Source organism: Danio rerio, chromosome 11 (assembly GCF_052040795.2).
Source record: "Danio rerio strain M-AB ecotype USA chromosome 11, GRCz13ab, whole genome shotgun sequence".
Taxonomy (NCBI): Eukaryota; Metazoa; Chordata; class Actinopteri; order Cypriniformes; family Danionidae; genus Danio; species Danio rerio.
This window is the reverse complement of record NC_141031.1, coordinates 29,327,501-29,353,215: the sequence shown is the minus strand read 5'-3', so window position 1 is coordinate 29,353,215 and position 25,715 is coordinate 29,327,501. Positions and strand designations below refer to the sequence as shown.

Genomic DNA, 25,715 nt, shown 5'->3' with positions numbered 1-25,715 from the left:
TTACAGACATTTACCATAAAATAACAGTCATTAAATTACAGAGATTTACTGTAAAATAACAACCATTAAATTACAGACATTTACTATAAAATAACTGTCATTAAGTTCCGACTATTTACTGTAAAATAATGCACATGAAATTACAGACATTTACCATAAAATAACGGCCGTTAAATTACAGACATTTACTGTAAAATACTGGACGTTAAATTACAGACATTTACCGTAAAATAACAGTCATTGAATTACAGACATTTACTGTAAAATAATGGACGTTAAATTACAGACACTTACTGTAAAATACTGGATGTTAAAATACAGGCATTTACTGTAAAACAATGGATGTTAAATTACAGACATTTACTGTTATATAATGGACGTTAAATTACAAACATTTAACTGTAAAACAATGGACGTTGAATTACAGATATTTACCATAAAATAATGGTCATTAAATTACACACATTTACTGTAAAATAATAGACGTTAAATTACAGACATTTACTGTAAAACAATGGTCATTAAATTACAGACATTTACTGTAAAATAATGGACGTTAAATTAAAGACATTTACTGTAAAATAACAGACGTTAAATTACAACAATTTTCCTCAAATATTAATTTACATTACATTTCTGTAATTTATTTACCTTTTTTTTATGGTAAAATTTTGTAATTTAACAGCTGTCATTTTACGGTATATGTCTGTAAATTAACAGCCGTTATTTTAGTTGTTATTTTTTTTTCAGCTGCCAGAAAAAAACTAAAATAACAGATTTTTAAAGTATCTTATTTGTTTCTTTTAAAGTGTTACTAAGTGCAGAGCTGTAGCTTGACTTCACAAAATTAGATCGCAAATCATATTTCAATATCTGTAAGAAAAATTGCATATTGATCTTTTTTTTTTTAAAAAGCACAACCCTTTACAGCAGATTTATGCATATTGTGAACAACACAAACAAGTATCCTTTTAAAGTCCTGGTTTAACAAACAATATATTGAATTATCTTCAAAAGCACACGACAAAAAATGTACATGAAGTAATACAAACATAAGTAAACTTTATTTTAATTTTTTTTAAATGATATTTATCATTTGTTAATTTTTAGATACCAAACTTGAGGTGGAATAATTGTGTGCAACATATATTTTTGAACATGTTTAGTTCATTTTAACAAACCAATGATAATACTGATATCCAACATATGACATTTTATGAGATTACATCCCTACTCAGGATGTCTACATGTATGTGTTTAGCTGCTTGTATGCACTGTGGTAGTTAAAGAATTGACTAACAATAATGTCTGCAACTTTATGTAGTTGTAAATTGTGTTGATGCTGTATTTTACCACGTTAACTCTAACCATCTAACGATAGTAATAGTGAATATATATGAATAAAATAGTAATCATTTCACAGGTAGTTTTTACTTTCAGCATCATTACTTCAGTTTTTAGTGTCATATGATCCTTCTGCTGATTTAGGTATAGTTGTGTGAGTGAGACTGGGGCCAGTTTTTTTTTAAACGACACACACGTTTTCGACAATTTCCATCCATCATCTCCAGGGTAGAGAATGAGTGTTGTTAGAAATGGAAGTTGAATCTGAGATGGAGCTCTTGTGTGATGTTTTTTTTTTCTTCTTCTTTTCTTTTTCTTTTTCTTTTTTTTTTTGATTCACTTCAGGACATGTTTGTGTATGTTTTTATTTTTTTGGCTGCAAAAAATGCATGGTTCCACAACATTAAGTTAACTTTAAGTTAATTATTAATGTTGAATTAAGTTAACTTATCCGTGTTTACAAATTTAAGTGGATTGAACAATTAAGTTGCCCCCACAAAAAAAAAAAGAAAAAGCAAGAATTGTGTTGTTTCATCTTATTTTAAATAAGTTGTTTGAACAAACAGCAAATGCCACTTTTTGAGTGTAATTTGATATTGGGATGAGTGGTAGTGTCATTTGTGTATATTGTCTAATTTATGATGCTGGCTAGTTTGTGTAGTTGTGCTGAAACTGTACGTTACTGTAATGTTATTCATCAAATTAAAATTGAGTTTTGTTAATTTATTTATAAGTGATAAGTTATTAGTAATAAAAAAAACTTACTGGCTACAAAATTTTGTAAGGAAATGTATTATAGCAATTTTTCAAATTTTTCGGTAATCCTTAAAAATACAAACAATCTTTTAAGAAAATATGCTTTAGTGTTTGGGCCAGGTCTTACAATTTCACAAGCTTGAGTTGATTTGTTAAATTTATAATGTGCACAAAGACTAGGGATTCGAGATGTGCAGATACAAATCACTAAATTAGCAGTTTTCCATGTTTTGTAATTAGTATTTTTATAATTTTTTATTTAGTTTTTATTATTTTTATTTTTATTTTGGATTGCACTATGGGACCTTTATCTTTCTTCCAACAGCTTTTAACCTTGAAAAGTTTGGAAAAGTGACTTTTCTGAACATTTTTAATATAGAGCAAGGGCCTCAAAGTCAAATTGGCGGGGGCCCATTTCAGTAACTAGCAATTCATAGGAGGGCCGTTTTAACATTCAAGCACAAGAAAAAAATGGAAACCTGACGTACTTGATGCATTTTAGGATAACAAACATGCAAATCAGCACGTTTATCATGTCACCCATCAGCTGCTGAAATATATCTGTGGTTGTTGCACTAGACACACACTCAGTCATTTTTCCACATAGTATATGCAGTCAAAACTCTAGCTTTTTCTTTCTTGTTATATTGAAGGAGTAGTTTAAATTGCTATAAAAATACTGCAAATAAAAGGCTTAATAAATATTACTCTGTCCCAACCAATGGTATTGTGCAATATTGTAAGAACAGCAGAAAGCAGTTTGGGTAACTTACAAGACTTTACTGGCAATTGTTCTTCTCAATATCATTCTTTTTTGTAAAACTACAACAAAAAGGGGGAAGGTTTGTACGTATTCACATTTACTTTAACAAGTTTAATTCAACTAGCAGTACAATTTTACTAATGTACATAGTTTTTATGCAAATCTTAATAAGCACATGAGGAAAATCTATTAAATAAGACCATTTGAATTGAATATTAGCAAAATTATCATACTTCTAACAACACCTTCATAACGTGTAAGCCATGAAGAAGTGTTTGTACAACAAAACAAAAGTGGAATAAAACTAATAATGATCAAACGGCCCTTGATTATTTACAAAAATAGAGCTTTAGTAAAAATTGAGCACTTATGGACATACTGTATATTTTAACATTTAAATCAGCCACAGAATTAAAACGCATGTGTGTTACTCGTGACCGTACACTGAGAGAAAAGGAAAGTAAAACTAATCTGAATGCAGTTCTTTAATCATTGACTACTTGGGGGGTCAAAACCACAAGCGGCTGAATGCGACTGCACAACAATGATAGTGATAGTTTTGGCAGGCCCAATCTCGTTATATTTTTGACGTTAGTTACGGGCCAGAGGGAGGAGGAGGGCATGGTGTAAAAGGCCCGTCAACTGGCAGTTTGAGACCCCTGGTTAAAAGTGATATGTTTGGTTTGGTGTTGTTTGTATATTACCCTACAAAACTAAATACGTTTTGTGTTATTTTTTTAGACTTATTTCTCAATACATTATTTCTTCTACGTTATTTCAAACTACTAAAATGTCAATAAAATCACTTTGTTAAACTGTACAGTTGAATTTTCAACATCGAAAGTTGACAGAGCAGAGATCAACATCCCATAATGCAGTTCACAACTGTAAATAAACAAACAGAAAACACACAATATACAGACACTGTTATTCATTCATTCATTTTCTTGTCAGCTTACTCCCTTTATTAATCCGGGGTCGCCACAGCGGAATGAACCGCCAACTTATCCAGCAAGTTTTTACGCAGCGGATGCCCTTCCATCCGCAACCCATATCTGGGAAACATCCAAACACACATTCACACAGACACTCATACACTACGGACAATTTAGCCTACCCAATTTACCTGTACTGCATGTCTTTGGACTGTGGGGGAAACCGGAGCACCCGGAGGAAACTCACGCGAAGGCAGGAAGAACATGCAAACTCCACACAGAAACGCCAACTAAGCCAAAATTCGAACTATCAACCCAGCGACCGTCTTGCTGTGAGGCTACAGCACTACCTACTACGCCACTGCCTCTGACACTTAATTAACAGATTTTTTTTTTACAGTGTGGATAGCAGGGATCTTGGAGGAGTTTAGGCTCTGAGATACTGCCAATGCTTATCTTTTCCATGCATACAAGCTAAAACACATGCATAACATTGTGTTCTGACATGCAGTACATGCATTGCATTGTGAATGATAATTTTCTAGACCCACGTCTGAATGTTTAAGATTACCTTTACATTAGCTTGTGAATGTAATGCGCGTCAGCTTGATGTATCAGTATGTCGCAGCTCTTGACAGCTCCATCAAAGCCGATGTCCCTGATGGATGCACTTCCATCTTTCCTTCCCAGCTCCTCTATCATCTCCATGCACTCAGGCACACAAAAGTCACCAAAGCCTCATAATGACTATGTTTGCGTAGCCATTTCCTATACCCATGACAGCATTCCAATCCCACAATGCAATGTTCCTTGGGGATCTTACAACTGCATAACAAAGGCCCTGACCTTGTTTTGGGGTGGAGATGTTTCTGGTGCTCTGTCAGCTTGTGGAGGTATTAAGGTGTGTGGGAGCCGGTTAAATCTCCTGGTGCTCGTTGGGATTGTGCTTTATCTGACAGGCATTGTTATGGTAACCGGTAACGTGCATGTGCCACGATGTTGTTGTTTCCAGGTGACAGGTACATGCAGGAGCAGCCCCGGTGGGAGAGGAGAGTATTGCTGTTGAGATGTCTTACAGACAATGTAAAACTGGCAGCGATTAATCTCGATTTATGTGTAAATTGGGATTTGTATATTAGAGTTGTAAGATATGTTTGACATTTTTTGTTTTGTGTATATATATATATATATATATATATATATATATATATATATATATATATATATATATATATATATAGAATTGTTTTTTTGTTTTTTGTTTTTTGAGAATAAATTCTACTCTGTGGTTTCATGGTAGAGTCAGTCTAAACTGGAAGTTGCCTCCAACTTATATTTCAGCATGATGGCATATTTTTAACTTAAGGGGATTTTACTCACCCTACATTTGTTCCAAACCTATTTGAGTTATTTTCTTTAGTTGAACACAAAAGCTAATATTTGAAAAATGTTGGAAACCTGTAACCATTGACTTCCATATATTTGTTATTCAAAATACCTCTTTTGTTTTCTAAAAAAGAAAGATCTGAAATCACTTGAGGAAGATGGTGAGTGATTAAATTTTAAGTATGGGTGAACTATCCCTTTAAATGTAATATTGAGTGGATTGTCTTTCACTTGCAAAATATCCATTTCATTTAGTGTGGCACACGCTGTCAAACCGACAACATCAATGGAAGCAAATGCTTAGATTTTGGTTAAAGACTACTAAGACAAATTGTTTTCTTTTTTTTTTTCTTTCTTTTTTTCAGTTTATTAAACAGCAAGTAATAATTCTTCACCTTAACACAAACAATGTGTGCTAGCAAGATAAACATTGTAAATGTTGCTCTTATTGTATAATTCAATGATGTACACCAAAAGTGCAGTAAAATTAAATGAAAAATAATAAACAAACAAACAAACAAATTAATGAGTGATGGCTAAACAAAAAAGAAAACAGACAAACAAAAGAGGATCAAATCAACTAGACCAACATCTTAATCAGTAAATCAGTCACTGCTAAAAATGATGCTTAAATTCCAAATATTTATTAAATGCAAATTGGGAATTGGGTCCATGAATTTTACATTAAACTGTGTGTGTGTGTGTGTGTGTGTGTGTGTGTGTGTGTGTGTGTGTGTGTGTGTGTGTACGTGTTTTTGTGACATATCAGGACACAAATCTGTATAATGACATGGGTATGACACAGGTATTACAAAAAGGAGGTGAAATATGAGGACATTGGTGACGTCCTCATTTCTCAAAATGCGTATAAATCCTACAGAATGAGTTTAATCAGAGAGTAAAGCTGCACACAGTCTCCTGTGATGGTTGGGTTTAGGGGTGGGGTGGGGTGAGGGCAATATAATATACGGTTTGGACAGTATAAAATGAATGGAAACCTATGTAATGTCCCCACTTTTCACAAAAACAAACATGTGTGCGTGCGTGCGTGCGTGCGTGCGTGCATGCGTGTGTGTGTGTAATCTATATTAATAATATATATCTAAATATATATCTGGATATGGTTGGATGGATGGATGGATGGAATGAATGAATGAATTCCGTTGGTTGGATTAATGATTGCATGATAATATTAATATATATCTGTTAATAAAAGATAAGAAATTAAATCTAGCAATTTTACATTTGAGACAGACAAATTTAATAGCATAAAATCATGACCAGCAACACTCTATGTAGACCTCCAATTTAAATAATCTAAATAATTGTATGTTACAGCTATACCCCAACAATTACAATATTCTAATTGGGCACAGCAATTTTATAATTGAGATGTGGACCAACAATTCATACCTTAAAGTCACTGTCAATGATTTTTAGATTAAAGACATAAACCAGTAATTAAAACCCTTCTTAAATCAAGAGGTAATTTCTCTCTTCCAGCATAATGAAGTCTTCAGCCTGCCTATTCACACAATCCTTTGTTAGTTCTTAATGAATCCGTTTGTGTCATTAGGGATGCTCTGCGCTCATGCTGATTGGCTCAGCCTCACAAACAGAGTCTGTTACTATAGCAACTGCTGTGCCAACTGGGTCTCTGGCTCCCTGAACTAAACCATGGTGCATGATTGGAGGAATCAGACATAAATAAAAACAAGGATGAGTACACAGTTGAGCCAATTACAAAGGCAAGACACTACAGGTATATCGAGTCAGCTCAAATACTAATGATTATTTACATACTAATGCAGATGATTGATTACTTTAAGAATTGCTAGAATTTTTGTATTTGAAATGTTACAAATGTAATTAGCATATGCAAATGAGGTATTTTTAATAGGTTGGTTTTAATCACGTGGTTCTGGGGACTCACGGAATTCAGTTGGATGGCAGGAAGTAAATAGGAGACAGAGGAAAGTCCGTATTTTTGCAAGTTATACCATATTTCAAAGGAGATATAAATCGAATGCACAGGATACATGGATGCACAGTCTACATTAATTTTTATTTATTTATTTTTGTAATAATTATAATAACCGTCTAGTTTTGTTGCAAGGGTTGCATTTCTTTGTCGATGAACTTAACATCAACAAACATTCACGGCTGCTGTTCATCTCGATGTTCACGTTACGATTGTTTATTCTGCCAAAAATCCAGTGAATCCATTTATTCATTCATGTTTATTTATACAATACAGCGCTTTTCACAATATAGATTGTGTCAAAGCAGCTTAACATAGTTCTGGTAAAGTCCAGATTTTAAAGTTGAAGTTCAGATCAGTTTAGTTCAGCATGGTTTAAATTTCACTGCTGAAAGTTCTAACACTGTAGAGCAAATTTACCGAAGCTCAGCTTCACAAGTCAGAGCAAGCCAGTGGCGAGGAAGAAAAAAAAAAAATCTTCATCAATTGACGAAGTGAAGAGAAAAAAAACTTGAGAAAAACCAGGCTCTGTTGGGCATGACCATCATTCTTCTAGCCAAACTTCCTGTGTGGAGCTGCAGTCTGGGCGCAGGAGGTTTGAGAAGCTGGACGTCCATTGTGGAGAAGCTGCAGGTGTGAGGTCAAGCTGGCCCACAGGATCAATGCGGGAACTCGTTTGTCACTGAGGTCTTTCAACAATCAGTCTCATGCATTCCATTCCTCCATGACCACAGCATCAGCTCGGGATACGGCCTGGACCTAGATTATGGATACCTTGGGATCATTTCTTTATATGTTTTGAATCGCTTCAAAGGCGCTGCATAGTCTCTGGGACCTTGGAATGAGTATTCAAAGGTGGAAATAGAGAAGTAAAGACATGGATTATTACAAAACAAAATGGAGACTTAGTTGCAGCGTTTATATGGCAATGTTATTTATATTCTCCTGGATAAGTGTGTTGGTCTTTGTTTCTGATTTTAATTGAACACGTTATTATATTTATACATAAAGCTGGGCCTGTATATAATATTGTTGCTGTCAAACGAATTATTGCGTTCAAAAAAATTTTGTACACATGGATGTATTTCAAAAATGTTAATTACATGTCGCCTTTCCTTACATTTTTTAAGCCAGTTTCTTGAACGTTCTTCCCAATTATGAGCAAAAACTTTTGGAAGTCTATAAAAGTTGTTCGGCATTTCTTATTTTGGCCAATTTAAACAATTATAAACAACATAAAACCGAAATATTTTGATGTTTTGATAGCGATTTCTATGTAGAAGAATCACTTCCTGCCCTCTATCAGAATTTTGGCATCATCAATAACGTCATATGAAAACAAGCTATTGAATTTGCACTAATTTGCATATAGTTTGCACAAAAATATTAACAAAACATATCAGTCTTACAAAATTTGACAAATTCATAAAAATAAAAAATTTGTGCTTACAAATTTGCATACAATGAATAAAGCATAACTGATGAGATGTACGTACTTGTGTGTTTGTGTGTGAGATGCACATTACATCACACACTCTGTGCCGCCCCGCTGAGGCTAAGCTTGAATGAGCTGAGCATGAGAGATATGTGTGTGTGTGAGACTGAAGCTTAGTTTGGCGCGCTAAAGAGACACACACACACAACAGCATCTTCATGGCTTATCATCGCTACCACTTGTGAGTACATGTTTGATTTGTGAATATAATTGTGCAGAGGATCTTTTGAGAGTATTTGCGTGTGTTTTGATTTGAAACAGCAGATTTGCATTCAGTAATGTGCGATCACATCAGTGTGATGTCAAACAAATGAAGCAGATTGGTTATGACAGCGCACAGATCTCGTTATTTAGCCGGTTTCATTTCATATGTGACAATGTGACTGCTGTGGTAGTTTCATATAACATTGTAAAAAGCCATCGCAACATACAAGGAGCTGAATTGTTGGGTCATGTATTGGAGTTAATAGACTCATGGGCTGTTTGAGGCAGACGCGTTCAGCATGTTCTGTGAGTTTGCCGCAGGCTGGATCTCTCTAAGCCGAGGGCAGAGGGATAAGATTGGCTCTGTGCGCTGAGATATCTTGCGCATGCAGACTGAAAACAAAGTGGACAGTGTTTACGTAGCTCTGGTGATGTCACTGAGGTTATTTTTAGAAACGGTATAAGACAGCAGTTTCAGTGCGTATTAAACGTAACAGTGCTGTTTGCCATGCTGAATGAAAGTGTGGTCTCTCAGGGTTTTAAAATTCACTGCTCTTTTTGGGTGGTATATTTTTTTCTTTGTCATAAAATATTCTTAAAAGTTTAATGTTCATACTGTAGACCTTGTTAAGGTAGAGTATGTAAGTGTTTATAAGTAAGAAATTATTTTAATATATTAGGCTTGAAGATGGTGTAGCTATTTATTTAAAATTGTTTACAGGAATGTTTAAATTACATCTAAATATACTAAATCTACTGTATTGCATTGATGTATGGATAAATGAATGGATGGATGATTGAATTAATAGATAAAGAAAATGGGATGGATGGATGGATGGATGGATGGATGGATGGATGGATGGATGGATGGATGGATGGATGGATGGATGCATAGACGGATGCATGAATGAAGAAAAACGGATAGTTGGGTGGATGGATGGATGAAGAAAAAGGGATAAATGGGTGGATGGATAGATGAAGGGATGGAATAATGTAGTCTTGGGTTAAGGAATGCATGATAAATAGATTAATTGGTGGAAATATTTAATTAAAATTGGGAAGATGTACAATTGGAGGATTATATTGATGGATGGATTGGTGAATGCATAAATTAGCATTTTAGACACTTGGATAAAATAACTAATTATCAAACAAATGGTTGAATAAATAACTGCAGTGGATGGATGGATGGATGGATGGATGGATGCATGGATGGATTGATATATAAGGAAAATGGATTGGATGGATGGATGGATTACGTGGTAGATGAAGAAAAGGGAAAGTTGAGTGGATGGATATGGATGGATGGAATAAATTCAGTGGGTTCAGTCAAGTATTGCATGATAAATATATTAATGGCTTGAATGTATGAACTAAAATTGGGAAGATGTCAAATTGGAGGAATAGATTGATGGATGGGTTGGTGGATGCAAGAATTAGTATATTAATTACTTGGATAAAGTAACTGATTAATACGTTGAATGGTTGATAACTGTGAATAACTGTATTGCATGAATGGATGGATGAAATGATGGATGGTTGAATTGATAGATGAAGAAAATGGATTGGATGGAAAGTTTGATTGATTGATGGATTAATGGATGGATGCATGGATGATTTGATAGATGAAGAAAATGGAATAAATGAAATGATGGATGGATGGATGGATGGATGGATGGATGGATGGATGGATGGATGGATGGATGGATGGATGGATGGATAGATAGAATAAATGAATGAATTCCGTTGGTTGGGTTAAGGATTGGATGATAAATATATTAGATTAAAATTAGATTAATTGGTTGAAATGTTAGATTAAAATTGGGAAGATGTCCAGTTGGATGAATGGTATTGGTATTGGAATGGAATGGAGGATAACTGTATTGCATGCTTAGATGGATGAATAGATGGATGGTTGAATTGAGGGATAGATGGATGGATGAATTGATAGATGAAGAAAAATGGATTGATGGATGGAAGGAAGGATTTAAGGATGAATTTAATGGGTTGGGTTAAGGATTACATGACAAATATATTGGATTAATTGATGAATTAAGTAACTGGATGTATAAGAAAATGAAAGATAATGGGTGGATGATTAAACTGAATGAATGGAAAAAAACTATAATAAAACTGCATGAATGGATGCATGGATGGATTGATGGAAAGAAGGATAAGATGCATAGATTGAATGGATAAATTGCATACACGATGGATAAAAAAATATATTACCCTATTGTCGGTAAGGTAAGCTAATATTTGAGTGCAGTAAATACGGGGCATTGGAAAACCATGCATTATAAACAAGTTCCTCAGTTTACACCATAAGTGCTATGGTTTGTTTGTTTTGTTTTCAAACAGTAATTTATCAGTTGAGTAAGAAGACAGTCAACAAGGCTTGTTCTCAGCTGGAATGTTGCACAAGGCAATGACCCATGCTCCGTCTGCTGCTGAGCTCTGTCGGCCTGCACATCTTCTGCCGCCGCCCGCTGAGCCTCATCCCGGGGGGGAGGGAGAAAAGGGAATTGGGACGGCCTTTCGTTGTCATGTGACCCTCCTTCAAGGTCACCCTGGTTACATGCTACTCCTCCAGAGCAGACCATGACAAATCACACTTTTTCTTGTCTGCCATTCTCTACTCTTCAATTATAAACTATGCTCTTCAGAAATGTGCTGTTGGAGTTAATGCAACGGTGTAGCGTTTTGTGTGCGCATGTGATTTTGAATGTGTTTGTAGAGCTGGTGTCAGTGACAGTAATGGGAGGTGGCGTGGTGCCATGCCTAGCAGGAGAGGAAGGCATTCACATTAGCCTGCCGGTGAGAGGCAGACTCCTGCACTGAGGTCAGACAGGCAGGATCCAGCACACCATTATTCTGTCACTCACTGCACTGATGGGATTTGTGCTTCTAACCTAATTATGTGCATGAACTGTTAGTACAGGTGTGTCAAGTTTTGCGATGAAGTGTCATAGGTGGTCTCTTACAGAAAGACTACATATCCTTCATTCGAGTATGTGATTGTGCAGTTGCACATTAGGCACTGTTTGCACCTGGTTATATTTTTATGATCAAACAGGATCAATCTTATTTGTAAAAATATTTGCATTTGGTCTCATAAATGTCTTCACTAAATGGATGTGATTCAGATCTACATATCTTCAAATTCTGTGCTATATGCAAATTTATTATAGACTAAATCAGTGGTTCTCAACCACATTACTTGAGGACTACCACTACCAGTACTGCATGTTTTGGATGTCTCCTTTGTCTGTCACACCCATTTCAGTTCTTTCAGTCTCTGCTAATGAGCTGATGATCTGAATCAGGTGTGTTTAATTAAGGATACATGGTAAATGTGCTGAGTAGGTAATCCTCCACAATCATGGTTGAGAAACACTGGACTAAAGCATCAGATATACCTTATTTTATTTTTATTTTTTAACAGAAGTTATCAATAAAAATAACTTGCAGACGGTTTAAAAAGTCAGAACTGAGATTCAGTGCCAACATCAATTACCCAAGATGCTTATTAATAATGTTAAAGGGGTTTATTATGTATTAATTCGATTAAAACCTTTTGATGGGTGTGCATTGGCTGGTATTTAAATGTTTCTGTCATGTCGCGTCGCTTTTGGTGCAGACAGCCAAATTGAGTATAGCTTGAATCTTGTCGCATCGCCTGTTATTAGGACATGGTGTTGTCTTATTCGGTATACAAATTAATGTATATGTAGGCTATAGGAGGCTATGTACTTCACCCGTGTTCCAGCAAAACATCATCACAATTGAACAAAGCAGATCATAATAGGCTAAATTAAACATCTATTTTTGTTGTACAGATACGGGCAAGACAGAAATTCATTGTTTCACATCTCACATATTTAACATGGTTTTAACATGTGATCTGAAGCTTGTGGTTTTTTGTAAACAGCTTATAATTAATGACTTACGAAGTTGATTTTTGTTTAAGTTCAAATAAAATTCACACTAAAAACAAATGTGTCTGATTAATATACAGACCATCAAAATTGCCCTTTTTATTATATATTTTATATGAATTAAGCTACAATAACACGATTAAAAAAACATTCTAATTCAAATATGTACTAATTATCAGTAAATCTGTGGAAATCTAAACTTGATAAAGCTTAGAAATGCACTGCAAATAGAAAATGGAAAGTTTAATGTATGTTGTTCACTAAATGTGAAGATAAATGATAGGAGCTGTTGGTGTATGTGCAATCTTCAAAATGATAGTAAATTTCTTAAAAGCTCATTAATTAATCTAATGAATTAAACTTGGGTTTCATATGTTTTTACATCCCTAATGATGCTACAAGTCTCAAGATGTTAGTTGCTTAGTGGTCTCTTTAGTGGACTCATAAACACTTTTGAACAGATCAGTTAATTTAATTAATGTGCTTTGTTTAGAAAATATTGGTCGTATTCCCACTACATTTTTTTAAAAACATGGTAATCTGAATACATTTTACTACATCTTTAGCAGATTTTCACTCGCAATCAGTTCAGCAAGTGTAAGTAGCTGATCTCCACTTATTGGTTTACTCAGAATGCAATAGCTGAAATTTCATTACAGTTATCTTCGTTGTTTATAGGAAATTCAATTTGCGGCTGCATTTACTATGCCGTATGATCTGAATCACTGAGGCTGTATTATTGCTTTGAAGCTCCTGTGCATGAGTGAGTTTATTTTTATTTGATATCTGACATATGGCTGTGTGCTCCAGCACCAGTCAGTAACTGCTGACACAGGCATATGAATGCATGAAAGAAGAAGCACCGGCCTTTGTATACAACCTCATGTTATCACCTTGGACAGGTTGCTGCTTATTGAATTCACTAAAATTCAATATGAATTTTGACTCAGCACTGTCAATCATCAGATCAATTGTCGAGTTAAAGTCACATTTGCGAGTGAAAATTGCTCTGTGCTTGACCTTAAATATATTTTGGCATAATAGGCAAACTGGTGTGACAGACGTAATAGAAGATTATGAAACACGATATAAATATAGCGAGATTAGGGAAAATACAATGCCCAAATGGCTTTATTTTTACATGTACATTATGCTGCAACATACCTGTAAATATGCAACATTAATGTTTGGCCTTGTGACTCTGTATTCAAGTCAACAGAGTGGTGCCAAAATAATAGTTATGTTGTAAAATGGACACTGGACATTTGCCTATTCTACATTAGTGACCGTCTGATAATGACATGCACAATGCAAAACATGCACAACCTCAAATTATTTATTTTTCAAAAGGTTGTTGGAGATGCCAATTGGTCAGACTAATGTTAAATTTTTATTGTACATTATAAAATATTTGCTGGACATTTGTCCATTCTGCTTTATGGATGGTCTGACAGTAGCTATGTTTCCATCCAAAAATGCAAATTAAATTTATGTGCAAAACTGGAATATTACTTTTAAAAAAAATGGCACCAAATATCAAAGTAAAAAAAAAAAAACGGAATTTGTGGTAGAATGAGCTGCGTGAATCTTTTCTTCATTTAATAAACGACTTGCATCTCAGAAGAAGATGCCGACACGCAATGAGCGCATGGTGGCGTTTGAAGGCATGAAACGCAGAGCACAGACGCTCTTGACAATTCTGGAGGTAATTAATAATATATTAACATCAATACTAAAATGGTTGAGGCTTTTTAGAATGACCAAAACAACATTTCAGATGTTATGTGCTCAGCCTGCTAGTTTGTCCATTCACACACATTTTTATCATCACATGATCTCTTATAACAAAATCAGATGACCTTTTTTTTTAAGGTCATAATAGAATTTGTTCGGAAAAAAAAGTTTCCATCATAGTTTAAGCGCATCTTGGCATTTCCATCAACTGATTTTTTTTATGCCCATGTCCAAAATGCCCTTAAAAATAAGTGGATGGAAACTTATAACATACTTATGACTAATGACAAAGCTATTGACATACACAATGCAAAAACATTGATTTCTCAAAACGTTGGATATCCCAAGTGGTCAGCCTAAAGGTGGGCTTTTCCAATGCTTTCCATACCTAGTACCTGGTACATTTTTAGTTTCACAAGCCGTACTATTACCAAAATGTGGCATACTGTATATGCACTCTTAATTGTTAATTAATTCTGGTAAAGTTAAACGATGGGTTCTGGAGAAGTTCGTAAAAACAAATATGCAAATTTATGTGGAATGATTTTGAGAGTATAGTAACTAAAAACGTAAAACATAAAAACACAAATGAAACCTTTTAATTTTTATGTAACATTTACAATGCTAATTATGTTTGGTGAACAAAGTCAGTCTCTCATATAATATGTTTACTAAAAGACAGGAGATATTACTTTTTAAACTGTTTTTTAAGTCATATAAACATTTGCATATTAGTCAATATTATTACTGAAATTTGTATATAAAATAAATTTATATTTACACACACTTATATAAGTAATGATGGACTAAAAAAATCTGTGGGTTTCTGTGCCCACTGATTCCCTGTGAGAATAGTCATCACTACCAGTATCATTGGTTTTGCGACACAAGACACCAAATCCACTACGTTAACAACCTCTTATTAAGCGTCAGGACGTGGACGCACTGGGGCACTATTTTTGAACTTTTCAGCGTTTACTATTCCTATTACTGCTACTATTTAAAGTTAGGTAGGTGTAAATCCCCATATGTGAGGGCTGGCTAACAAGTTGAATGATCAGCAGAAGCCACCACTGTATTGTTAGTTCGCACAACTAAACCGTTTTTATACCATCGCAAGAAAAAGACACCTGAATTGGCTGCATCGTGGTCAGTAAGGGAGGTCAAGACATTCCTCTGATTGGTTGCTGAGGAGTAGATCCAGCAAAAGGATACTGTAGGTCAACCTTAAAGTTAAAAAGTTTTTCAGGAAGTCATGACAGAGGCAGTGCAACCATAGTGAAAATCGGAAATGCAAACCAAGCAGAGAAAAAATAAATTGAAGTAATGTCGAACTGTACCTTACTGCACAGTGTAAAAAAGGCTTAACTTAATAAATATGAGTGGCTAAATCTAACATAGACTGTTTTAATTTGTGTTTGTTTATTTGTTACTGTTGCTATTGAGTAGAAAGAGGTCTCAAACATATAAGTTGAATGAGACTGGAAAGTAGTGACGAATATGTGTGGTAATCGGCAAACCACAGCTTTACTCACCCTCAAGTCATTCAGTTCTTGTAAGGAGCATTAAAAAGTGAAAATGTGATGTTTTCTTCCGGTGGAATCAGACAGTAGGTGCAGAAAGTGAAAATTCAGCACCTTGAACTGAAAATCCCCATGACTGCTATCTCAAAGAGCAGCAAGTGAGACCAATGAGCGGTTCGTGTTCCCCTGTCTATCCCTTAAAGGCAGATGATGAAAGCCTGTTGGTTGTGACAGGGCTCTGCTGATAGGGTCAGGCTATGACCCTCAAAAATACCCTACAGGATTTTCTCTCCAAACTATAGGCTCTGCGTCCCTCAGGGTTTTGAGCACTTCTGTGAAACAACTTGGCAATAGTGCCATGTCTGCTGTAAGAGAGATGAACACTTTGTTCTAGGTCTCAAATGGCCGACTCAATCAGTGGCAGAAAGTGAACATGTTGCATTCTTACTTCACTTTTTTTTCTTGGCGCCTGAAATGCTACTACGTTAGTACACTATGACAGCAGCACACTGATAGCCAGATCCAAAATTACATAGGCACATACAATACGGTTTATATTAAGCCTGTTAAATTTAATTATTGGGTGTTTCTATATAGTGTTGTATTTTTTATGATCTCTAGTTAGTTATTAATTATTTTTCCATGGTCTGTTGAAAATCTTGTTTCTGATTGGCTATTGGGTGTGCATTATTTTCGTTGAAACGCACAGGTAGTTCCAGTCAGTTTTAATCACAGTTTGAAGTTAATGCACTTCTCCCAAACATTTGTAGATATGTATCATAGCAACTCACATGTGGTGCACAGAAAAGGACACTGATGAGGACGGTTATTGGCGGATGGGAAATCCACAAAACAGTATGTTAAAACTAAACAGAATAAAGTGGCTGTTTTTCTTTTGTCTTTCTACCACTTCTCTGATGAATAAAAATCCTTTATCGCTTAGCAACCCATTGATTTTACCATTTATTCCATGGTCATATGCTAAGGTAGGCCTAAAGCCTTGGTTAGATCACACAATTTTTATGGTCGGTTACAAAAGTCACTATGTCAGATTATGTCTTGATAAAATCATTACTTCTCATGGGTAACAAATGTGCTAGACTACACGTTCCTTCAGGATCTGTCATCTCGTGACTTCTACGACTAACATTATTTCCCAAAGTAGTAACAAGTGTTGCTATAACAATATTTCTTATCTGATTTTTTAATCTTATTTCAATCTCAAGAAACACTGATGCTTGCTGACAACTAGGCTAGATTTTTTTAAGGGCATTAGTTACGACATTGATAGGATCAAACGTATATTTCCTTTTTAATATTAAGCTATTTTCTTTTGAATCTAAATGTATATTTTCCTGCCAGGGTTGCTTTTTAAACACTTCTTCGCCTGAACATGCCACAAGTGAAAATGAAAGTACATCAGCACTGAGGAAAAATCAGATAGACAAAATAATGACATATTAAAAAAATAGCAAAAGTTGACAGAGGATTGTGATACAACAATTATTATTATCATAAATAATTCTTATTTTCCACAAAGTAAAACAAATAATCCACCTGCACAGTTGAGCAAAAAATTTTTTTTATATTTTTCTTGAGTTATCTATTAGATAAACTAGAATAATTAAATAACATCTGAGGTAAAGGCCTTCAAAACCAGTCTGCTATATGCTTCAGTGCCAAAGCACAAACTGGTTTGGTAAATAAAATAAAATCTAGCCTTGCCGGCGAGTTTTTAATTTATTTAGTTTAATCAAGTACTTTAGAATATGCAAGACAGGCTGCCCAGTGTCACCACATGACAGAACCCGTCGTGAAGAACGGGGAAAATATTAAACATGCTAGACTTTCTGTGATGGTGTCGTGAGGCGTCGCTGACATGGTTACTGTAAGTTGTTGTGAACAATGCCACATTACACAAGAAGAAATGATTGAATCTTGTATCACAAAACCCATTTGTCATTCACAAATTGCCTAGGTCTAGGAAATCGCGATAAAATTGTGTGATCCGACCAGAGCTAAAGATCAAAGTAGTTTTGCTCTTTGCAGCACAATATTTGTCTAAATTTTCAACGTGCTAGATTTAGTCCCTCCACTACAAACCAGAAGTGATAAGCAGACAGACAGACAACAGAGAGAGACCACGTGCGTGCTGTTTATACCTGTTAATGTTATTTAGAAGCGATTTCATCAGTCTCATTATAGGTGGATAAATGAGACATTCCCATTTTATCGTATGTTTTACCGTTGTCAAAAATATAGATTTTTTTTTTTTAAATCCTGCTAGCACAAGTTATGTTTTCCACCACTTATTTCATCACATATTTTTATGCACAATTTTGAATATTACATAAAAAGTGTAATGGAATGTGCCAACATGTGCACAAATTTCAAAAATGACTGTGAAATGAATGATTTCAAAAACTGTGCTCCCAAAAGTCTTAATTGGTACCAAAGTCTACTTTTGACATCCCTTATTAGTATAATTTTTGCATTTAAAGAAATGTGACATTATGTAATATCATATATTATATAGCTTTTAATATATAACCACCTAACATTGCCTTAGAAACCACCCAGAACAATAATGCAGCACCATTTTCTTTAAAAGATGTAGAGTTTTCCCCAGCCACTAGGATTTTTAATATAGCACCACAGTTCTGAAGAGTCTGCTTTGGAGCTTTTTTGTATTGAATTGCTAACTTTCACCTCTCCCAACTTCACTGCTGTCAACAGCTTAACAGCACAAACCAGCATGCCTCTGCTGACATTTATTTACCTTTCATCTTTATATGAATTTATTTAATTTGCTGACAACAAACAGCCAGTTCAAAGCAAAGGTTGAACCCACCACTGCTTCGCTGTTTCATCTCGATATGAAGAGAGCACTTGTTGAAACTGTCACATCACAACTCCGAAACAGCACAGTATCGTTTGTTTCCACTTGCACTGTAAGCGTGTTCAGCCTTTGTCTCTTTGAATTAATAATTTGTTGGGGAATAGAGGAAAATAGTTATTGTACACAGTCATGGTGTTGTAAAGAAGAATATGGTTTTCTATTATTTTTGTCTTTTTTTTTATTTTCATTAAACAATTGTATTTGTATTGGTTAAAAGTGATATTGATACTGAACTTCTACTGTTGAATGATGTGTTTTGCATACCAGTGAAGCATTTTTGCAGAAGTAGATGAAGCTGATTGACTAAAATTAACTTCCTGTGAGCACAGATTGTTTACAGTTGAGAAAGTCTTATGCTTTTAATGTTGTGCAGAGAATTTGTAGAAAAAGAGGAAGTATGTATGAGTGCGGCCAATGGAGGACTGAAGAATGATTGACAAGTGACAAATTGCACTAAACTCCACCATAATATCAGCTACGTATAAAAGAGCGAATCAGGAAAGGAAATTTGTTGCGCAGCCCTGAATGTAACTCTTGCATTGCATTGAGGATCACAGAATTCTGTAAATCATATTATTTATTTGTATCCAAAGAATTACTAAAGTTTTTAACAGTAAAGAAAAATCTCTACTGACCTTTTTTTGTTGAAGATGCATGGAATTGGTTGAATATTCAAACAATGGTCAAAATTATTGGCAGCGTTAGTAAATATGAACAAAGATGGTTATGGAATAAATATGTATTATTTATATTTTTATATATTGTTAAAAAAAACAAAATTGTTTTATTTTATTTAAATAAAACAATTTAAATTGGCAAAGTGTCTTGTGTCTTTTTTTTTTTTTTGCCAATTTCCACATTTTGGTCAAAATGAAATATCTTTAAAAATATTTCTATTCATGTTTCTTTTTTTATTAACGACTAGATTTCAAAGCAGTATGAAGGTTTTTGTGAATTAAAAAAAAAAAAAATATATATATATATATATATATATATATATATATATATATATGTCTGTGTGTGTGTGTGTGTATATGTATATATATATATATATATATATATATATATATATATATATATATATATATATATATATATATATATATATATATATATATATATATATATATATATGAACAATATAAAGGATAAACAAAGCAGCTTTATCTTCACAGCATTCATTGCTCACATTTACCAAGGGTGACAATAAAAAAAAATACAGTATAAAATAATTATATTTTAAATAAATTATTAAATGCAATTATTTTTTCTAATTCTAAAAAAAATGTTGACCATTTTTTTCTAATGATTTAATAGGATATGTATGCCTATATTAAATATGAATTATCATAATTATAGATAAGACAAAGAATATATATTTTATAAACAAAATGCACACAGTCTGTATAATTATTTAATCTTTTAAAATCGTTTTTATTTGAAATAGACATTTCCTTTTTTATTGCCTGATTTTTCTTCATTTATTCATATATTTATTGATTATGTATTTATTATTTTTTCTTAATTATGTAAATGCTGACATGCTTTTTTAAATATTTAATTTAACAAAACATTTGAATATTTTGACCATGACTATACAAGATGTTAATTTAAGAAATACATATATCTTTTAATAAAGTGTCGTTGAAAACGTGAACATAATGAAGCTGAGGGTTGTGCTTGTTTCATTAGTGTCTAGGGCCACCACAGATATCTATTAAACAAGCCATTTTTAGTTCAGATCTGGTATTATGGGCCACGTAATGAGTGAAGCTGATGAGTTTCAATGTAATCGCTCTCCATCCCAGCCAGTGAAACTGAAATGGCAATTCTTTGCTCTGTGATTGAATTAATTGGCTCTTAATCTCATGCGGTCATTAAACGCTTAGACCATTAGACCTTGGTTAAACGTGTTTTAAGCGATCCGGCCCGTTTCCAACAAGCTTGGATGGTGACAGAATAAATATGCGCAGTGTTTTATCTGCATATTGTGTATTTAATCCAGTCACTGGTTTAGTTTGCAGTTATTTATTATGCTAAACTCACATCTGATCATGTTGTGCGCCCAGCTGTCCTCATTTGCATATAGAGGCATTTGTTTTAGTGTAATTTGTATGTCTGAAGCAGCTGAACTGTTCATATGTTCGTGAGAGGATCATGGTAAGTCCATGTGTTTTGCTATTTGCAGGAGATGCAAATGAGCATGTAGAATACTAATGAGAGGATGGACTGGGTGTTAGTCCACTAGAGGGAGCAGGAGCTACGGTCGGTCACTTTATCAGCATGCATGAAGGTTTATGAACAGCCTGAAGGGTGTGCAGTTCTACTTAACAAAGAACATCTGGGATACGCAGATAGGCTCAGAGAATGTCAGATGCTGACAAAATAAAATAAGGACTTCTTAAGGCAGTATTACTATCATTGGTTTATTTTTATTTGCAATCTATATATATTTCTTACTTATTTCGTTAAAGTGATATGAAATATTAGTTATGAAAGCTATTAATTAATGTCATCCACTTAAAATTATATTGTAATATTGTATTATATATATACATGTTAAACATTTTATTTCTTTTAATTGTTTAAATCTACATACTTTTTGTATGTATAGTTGCAAACTTTTTGAGTTGATTTAGTTTTTAGTCAAGCAATAACTAACACATTATTAATATATGTTTAGTTAACATTACCAAAGATTATCTTGTAAATATGTTGTTCATCATTAATACATGTTAACTAATGCATTAACTGACATTAACTAATACAACCTGATTTTAAACTTACATGTTTTTTTTGTGAATTCTAAATATTTTATATTTATATTTAAATATCAAACTTATATTATTTTTACTGCATTTTGAATTTAAACGCCTTTTTTATTAATTAATTTATTTATTTATTTATCTATTTATGTATGTATTAATTAATTCATTCATTCGTTGTTTGTTTGTTTATTGTTTTTGTGAATGCTGTGATCTTTTTTAATAGTGGTCGTAATGCTTTTCTAAACAGTCCAAAAGGCAAACAAAAAAAAAATGCCATATGGATGTCTGAAACAAATGAGACACATCAAGCAGTGTCATTACAATTCACTGTAGGCCCTAGTGAACTATAAATAGCCTTGATTTGATGTCATTGAGTGCTGGGTGTGAGTTTCTTTGTGTTTGAAGGATTCTCTCTGAGGGTCTGTCCACAGGCAGCTATTGTTCTGGCTTTGAGAGTGGGAGAAAAGGGGCTTTCTGAAGACCTTTCAAAGGGAGTGATCACGATAATACTAGAACAGAAATAGACAAAGATATTCTACTTCCTTCTCTCTACACCAGAAACCTGGTGAAGGTTGTAAATACATGTCTTTGTTTTCCATTTAGTCCCAAACAGATTACAGACAATAAATCTCTCAATCAAGACATGTTGTACATGATTTTTTATAGATTTAAAGCCTTTCTTATGTTCTAGATAATGTTTTATTATCCCTGCAAATGAATATTTATAAACAAAACCTATGTGTGTTTATATGGTTTTAGAAAGTCCCAAAATATAAAAAAGGTGCCAATAATTTGCTTAAATATACATTTAAAATATATTTACATTACCTGGTCTAGGGTCAAGTTTGTAACATAAAAGAGCACTGGACAAATAAAATCAATTTTATTATTTTTTTAAAACACCCAAAACTTTTTGGCAAATACCTCGGAGAGGACCCACTGAAAAATAATAAACAAAAGCATATCCCCTACCTAAACACCCAAATGAAGCTAAATATACTAAAATAACAAATGAAAATACAAAAACTACTCCTACCTCCCTGACTGTATATAAAAAAAGGGAAAAATATTTACAAAAAAGAAAAGTGTGGCATCCAACCCCTACTGCTTCCTACCATGTATATACAGCCAACAATATTTACAATAACAACAAACAAACCAAAAACAAAATAACAAGATGGGGGAAAACACGGATGGGTAAACAACAAACAAAAGTCAAAATTTATACACACATCAAAAGGGGAAACACAAAAAAAAAACACTTAGTGACTATATAATTTACTATCATACCAAACGCAAATCAAAACGCCAACCAACGCTCGTTTTTCATTTTTAAAAGACGCCCTGGGTCACTCCAGCCAATCCCAGGGCACGTTGTCTGCATAATTAGGGCGGGGCCTGTGCAAATGAAAAGACACACACACCTGCTTTCACAACATGACTATTGCAAATGTTTTTGAATATTTTTGAAAATATATATTTTTAATAAATAGTTCAAATGCGAAAACTTCTTTAATTTTCCTTTACATTTTGTGATTTTCTCAGTCTCCTATGTTTATGTTTAGTTATTTTACTTTAAAGTCAATGAAAATAACCTATTCTTTGCACTAAGAGTACTTTTTACAGAAACAGCCTGATAAAAAATGCTTATTTTAGATTAGAATTTCAGACGGCACTTTTTTTATTGCATTTAAACTCTTCATATGAAAGCATTTAAAATATATTTGTTTGTCAAATTATTTTAAGAAATGTCTAAAACAAGAAAAACATCAATCTTCTCGACTGCCACTGTAACAGAACTGAAATCACAGCTTTGTATAGCTATTTTATTTACAATAATTCATTCTATTGTATAAATGAAAATATGTTTTATTGACCCTGAAAAGCATTTTAAGATATATTTTGGCATATGAAATTAAATATATATATTTTTTTTCAAAAATATATTTTTAGTGAGCCTTACATTTACAATATACAGTTGAAGTCAAAATTATTAGCCCTTCTGTGAATGTTATATTCTTTTTCAAATATTTTACAAATTACGTTTAACAGAGGATGGAAATTCTCTCAGTATGTCAGATAATATTTTTCTTCTAGAGAAAGTCTCATTTGTTTCATTTTGGGTAGAATAAAAGCAGTTTTTAATTTTCTAAAACCATTTTAAGGTCAATATTTCTACCTCCCCTTAAGCAGTATTACTATTAGCAAATGTTCTTTCTGATACAGGGGGGCTAGAAAAATTTAGGATATCGTGTATGTATATATATATATATATATATATATATAGTGTTTATTTAAAAAATACTTTACCAATTTATAATATCATCCATGCACATATTGGCTTAGCTCAATCCTGCAGGCAGAAGGGCGTCCTGATGCATCGCCCCGGGTATCTGGACACCTCCACCAAACCCAGCAGGATAAATCGAGATAAATTAGTCTGTCTGCCAGAGCCCAGATAGAGCTCTTCATTGTGATAGCCATCTCTCAGAGAAGCGATATTGAGGCCACAAAAATACAGCCTGCTCCTCATTCCAGCCCAGACCCCATCTGGAGCCACGTGCCACGACAATAACTGCAATTACATGCACACCTACCCGATTGAGGCCTCTCGGGGGTCTTTAAGACATCCTGTGAGCCCAAGCCAACATATTTAGCGCTTATTGGTTTCCGCCAATCAAAGCGCAGTCAGATAACGCTGATTCAAGCATTTTATTGTCCAACGTATCTCTGACAGGATCATCACCCCTATTCACTGGCGGGAATTAAAGAGAAGCGGTACAACTCAGTCATGAAGATGTGAACATTGTGAAGAGAAAAGAGGAAAGTAATAGAGTTAGCAGGGGGAGCGCAGACAAGATGGAGTCTGGGGGTGAAGAATTCTGAGTGCCTGAAATGATTGTGATGTTTTGCAGTATTTGCTGATGTAATAAGTTGTTACTAAAGCATTACGGTAAAGTAAAAATGCGGTTATAAATGTAATATAACATGTGCTTGTTTATTGTAAAAATTCGTAATTTTATGTATTCTGGGAAATTTTCTTACCCCTTGGTTTCGAGTGTGGTCCTGAAAAATCTCAGTTTCAAGGACTATCTAGCCCTTCCCCTTAGCCCTATGCCTTCAAGCTAAAGAAAATTGGGACACCCAAGGGCTAAGGGGTAGAAATGGGATTGGGCCTAAGATTATTTAAGTATGCTAAATATGAAAATATGGTTTCATAGAGCTTGGCCATTAATAAAAATAAAATCACAAACAGGGATTATCACACAAATCCTGTCAGAGAAAAATGGTTGTGTGTTCAGCAGTAAAATCTCCTCCTAAGACCAGAGGGCGCTCTCATGTGGAAACTCAATAAATGAAGAAACCCAGGAAATCCCCATATTATTGCATTATAAGCAGAAGAGTTCACTGCTTTCATTGATTTAGCATGACTAGTAATCACATGACTACACACAAAAAATTATTTTTTTTTTCCTGCTTGTTCAAAATACTTATTTAAAATGAGCTGAATCAACACAATTCTTGAGTTTTTTGGGTGGAAAACTAAGTTGTTTTGTGTTTTGATCTACTTAAATTTGTAAAAAAAAAAAAAAAAACAATTAAGTTAACTTACTCGATTTGTGTAGGGCTCAGGCTCTGATTGCAAGCATTGGTTAGGCTTATATGGGACTGCCTGTGTCACATTAACAAATGACTCAATGTATATGTACATTAATCATGCATTACACATATACACCCTAAAATACACTGGTTGACATAACCCAACATTGTGTCATATATGGACAAACTTATATTTGGCTTATTTTGTAACTGAATTTACATAACATTTTTAATCAATTATTTGTGTTTGTCCAATTGACCCGATGTTAATTTACAACAAAGCAGCATTTTAAAAAAAAAATAATGAATTCTAACTTTTAATTACCACATTTCTAACAGTTTGCGCTTTCTTTGCATTCCCTTGAGTGTCATTGGTGAATATGATGCTT

At 33.8% G+C, this 25,715-nt stretch overlaps 1 protein-coding gene across 6 annotated transcripts in view; it reads left to right on the top strand.

The window, feature by feature from the left end:
• Positions 1-25,715, top strand: part of iqsec1b (IQ motif and Sec7 domain ArfGEF 1b) — a 347,358-nt gene that overhangs the window by 193,745 nt on the left and 127,898 nt on the right. For 2 of the 6 annotated variants that reach the window (XM_087273782.1, XM_087273767.1), the window contains exon 1: positions 8,719-8,841. The exons of the other annotated variants lie outside the window; for them this stretch is intronic. In XM_087273782.1, the coding sequence (XP_087129908.1) occupies positions 8,819-8,841 (23 nt within the window). In that variant the 5' untranslated portion in view covers positions 8,719-8,818. Of the gene's footprint in view, positions 1-8,718; positions 8,842-25,715 lie in introns of those variants that run through there. 6 annotated transcript variants of the gene reach the window in all.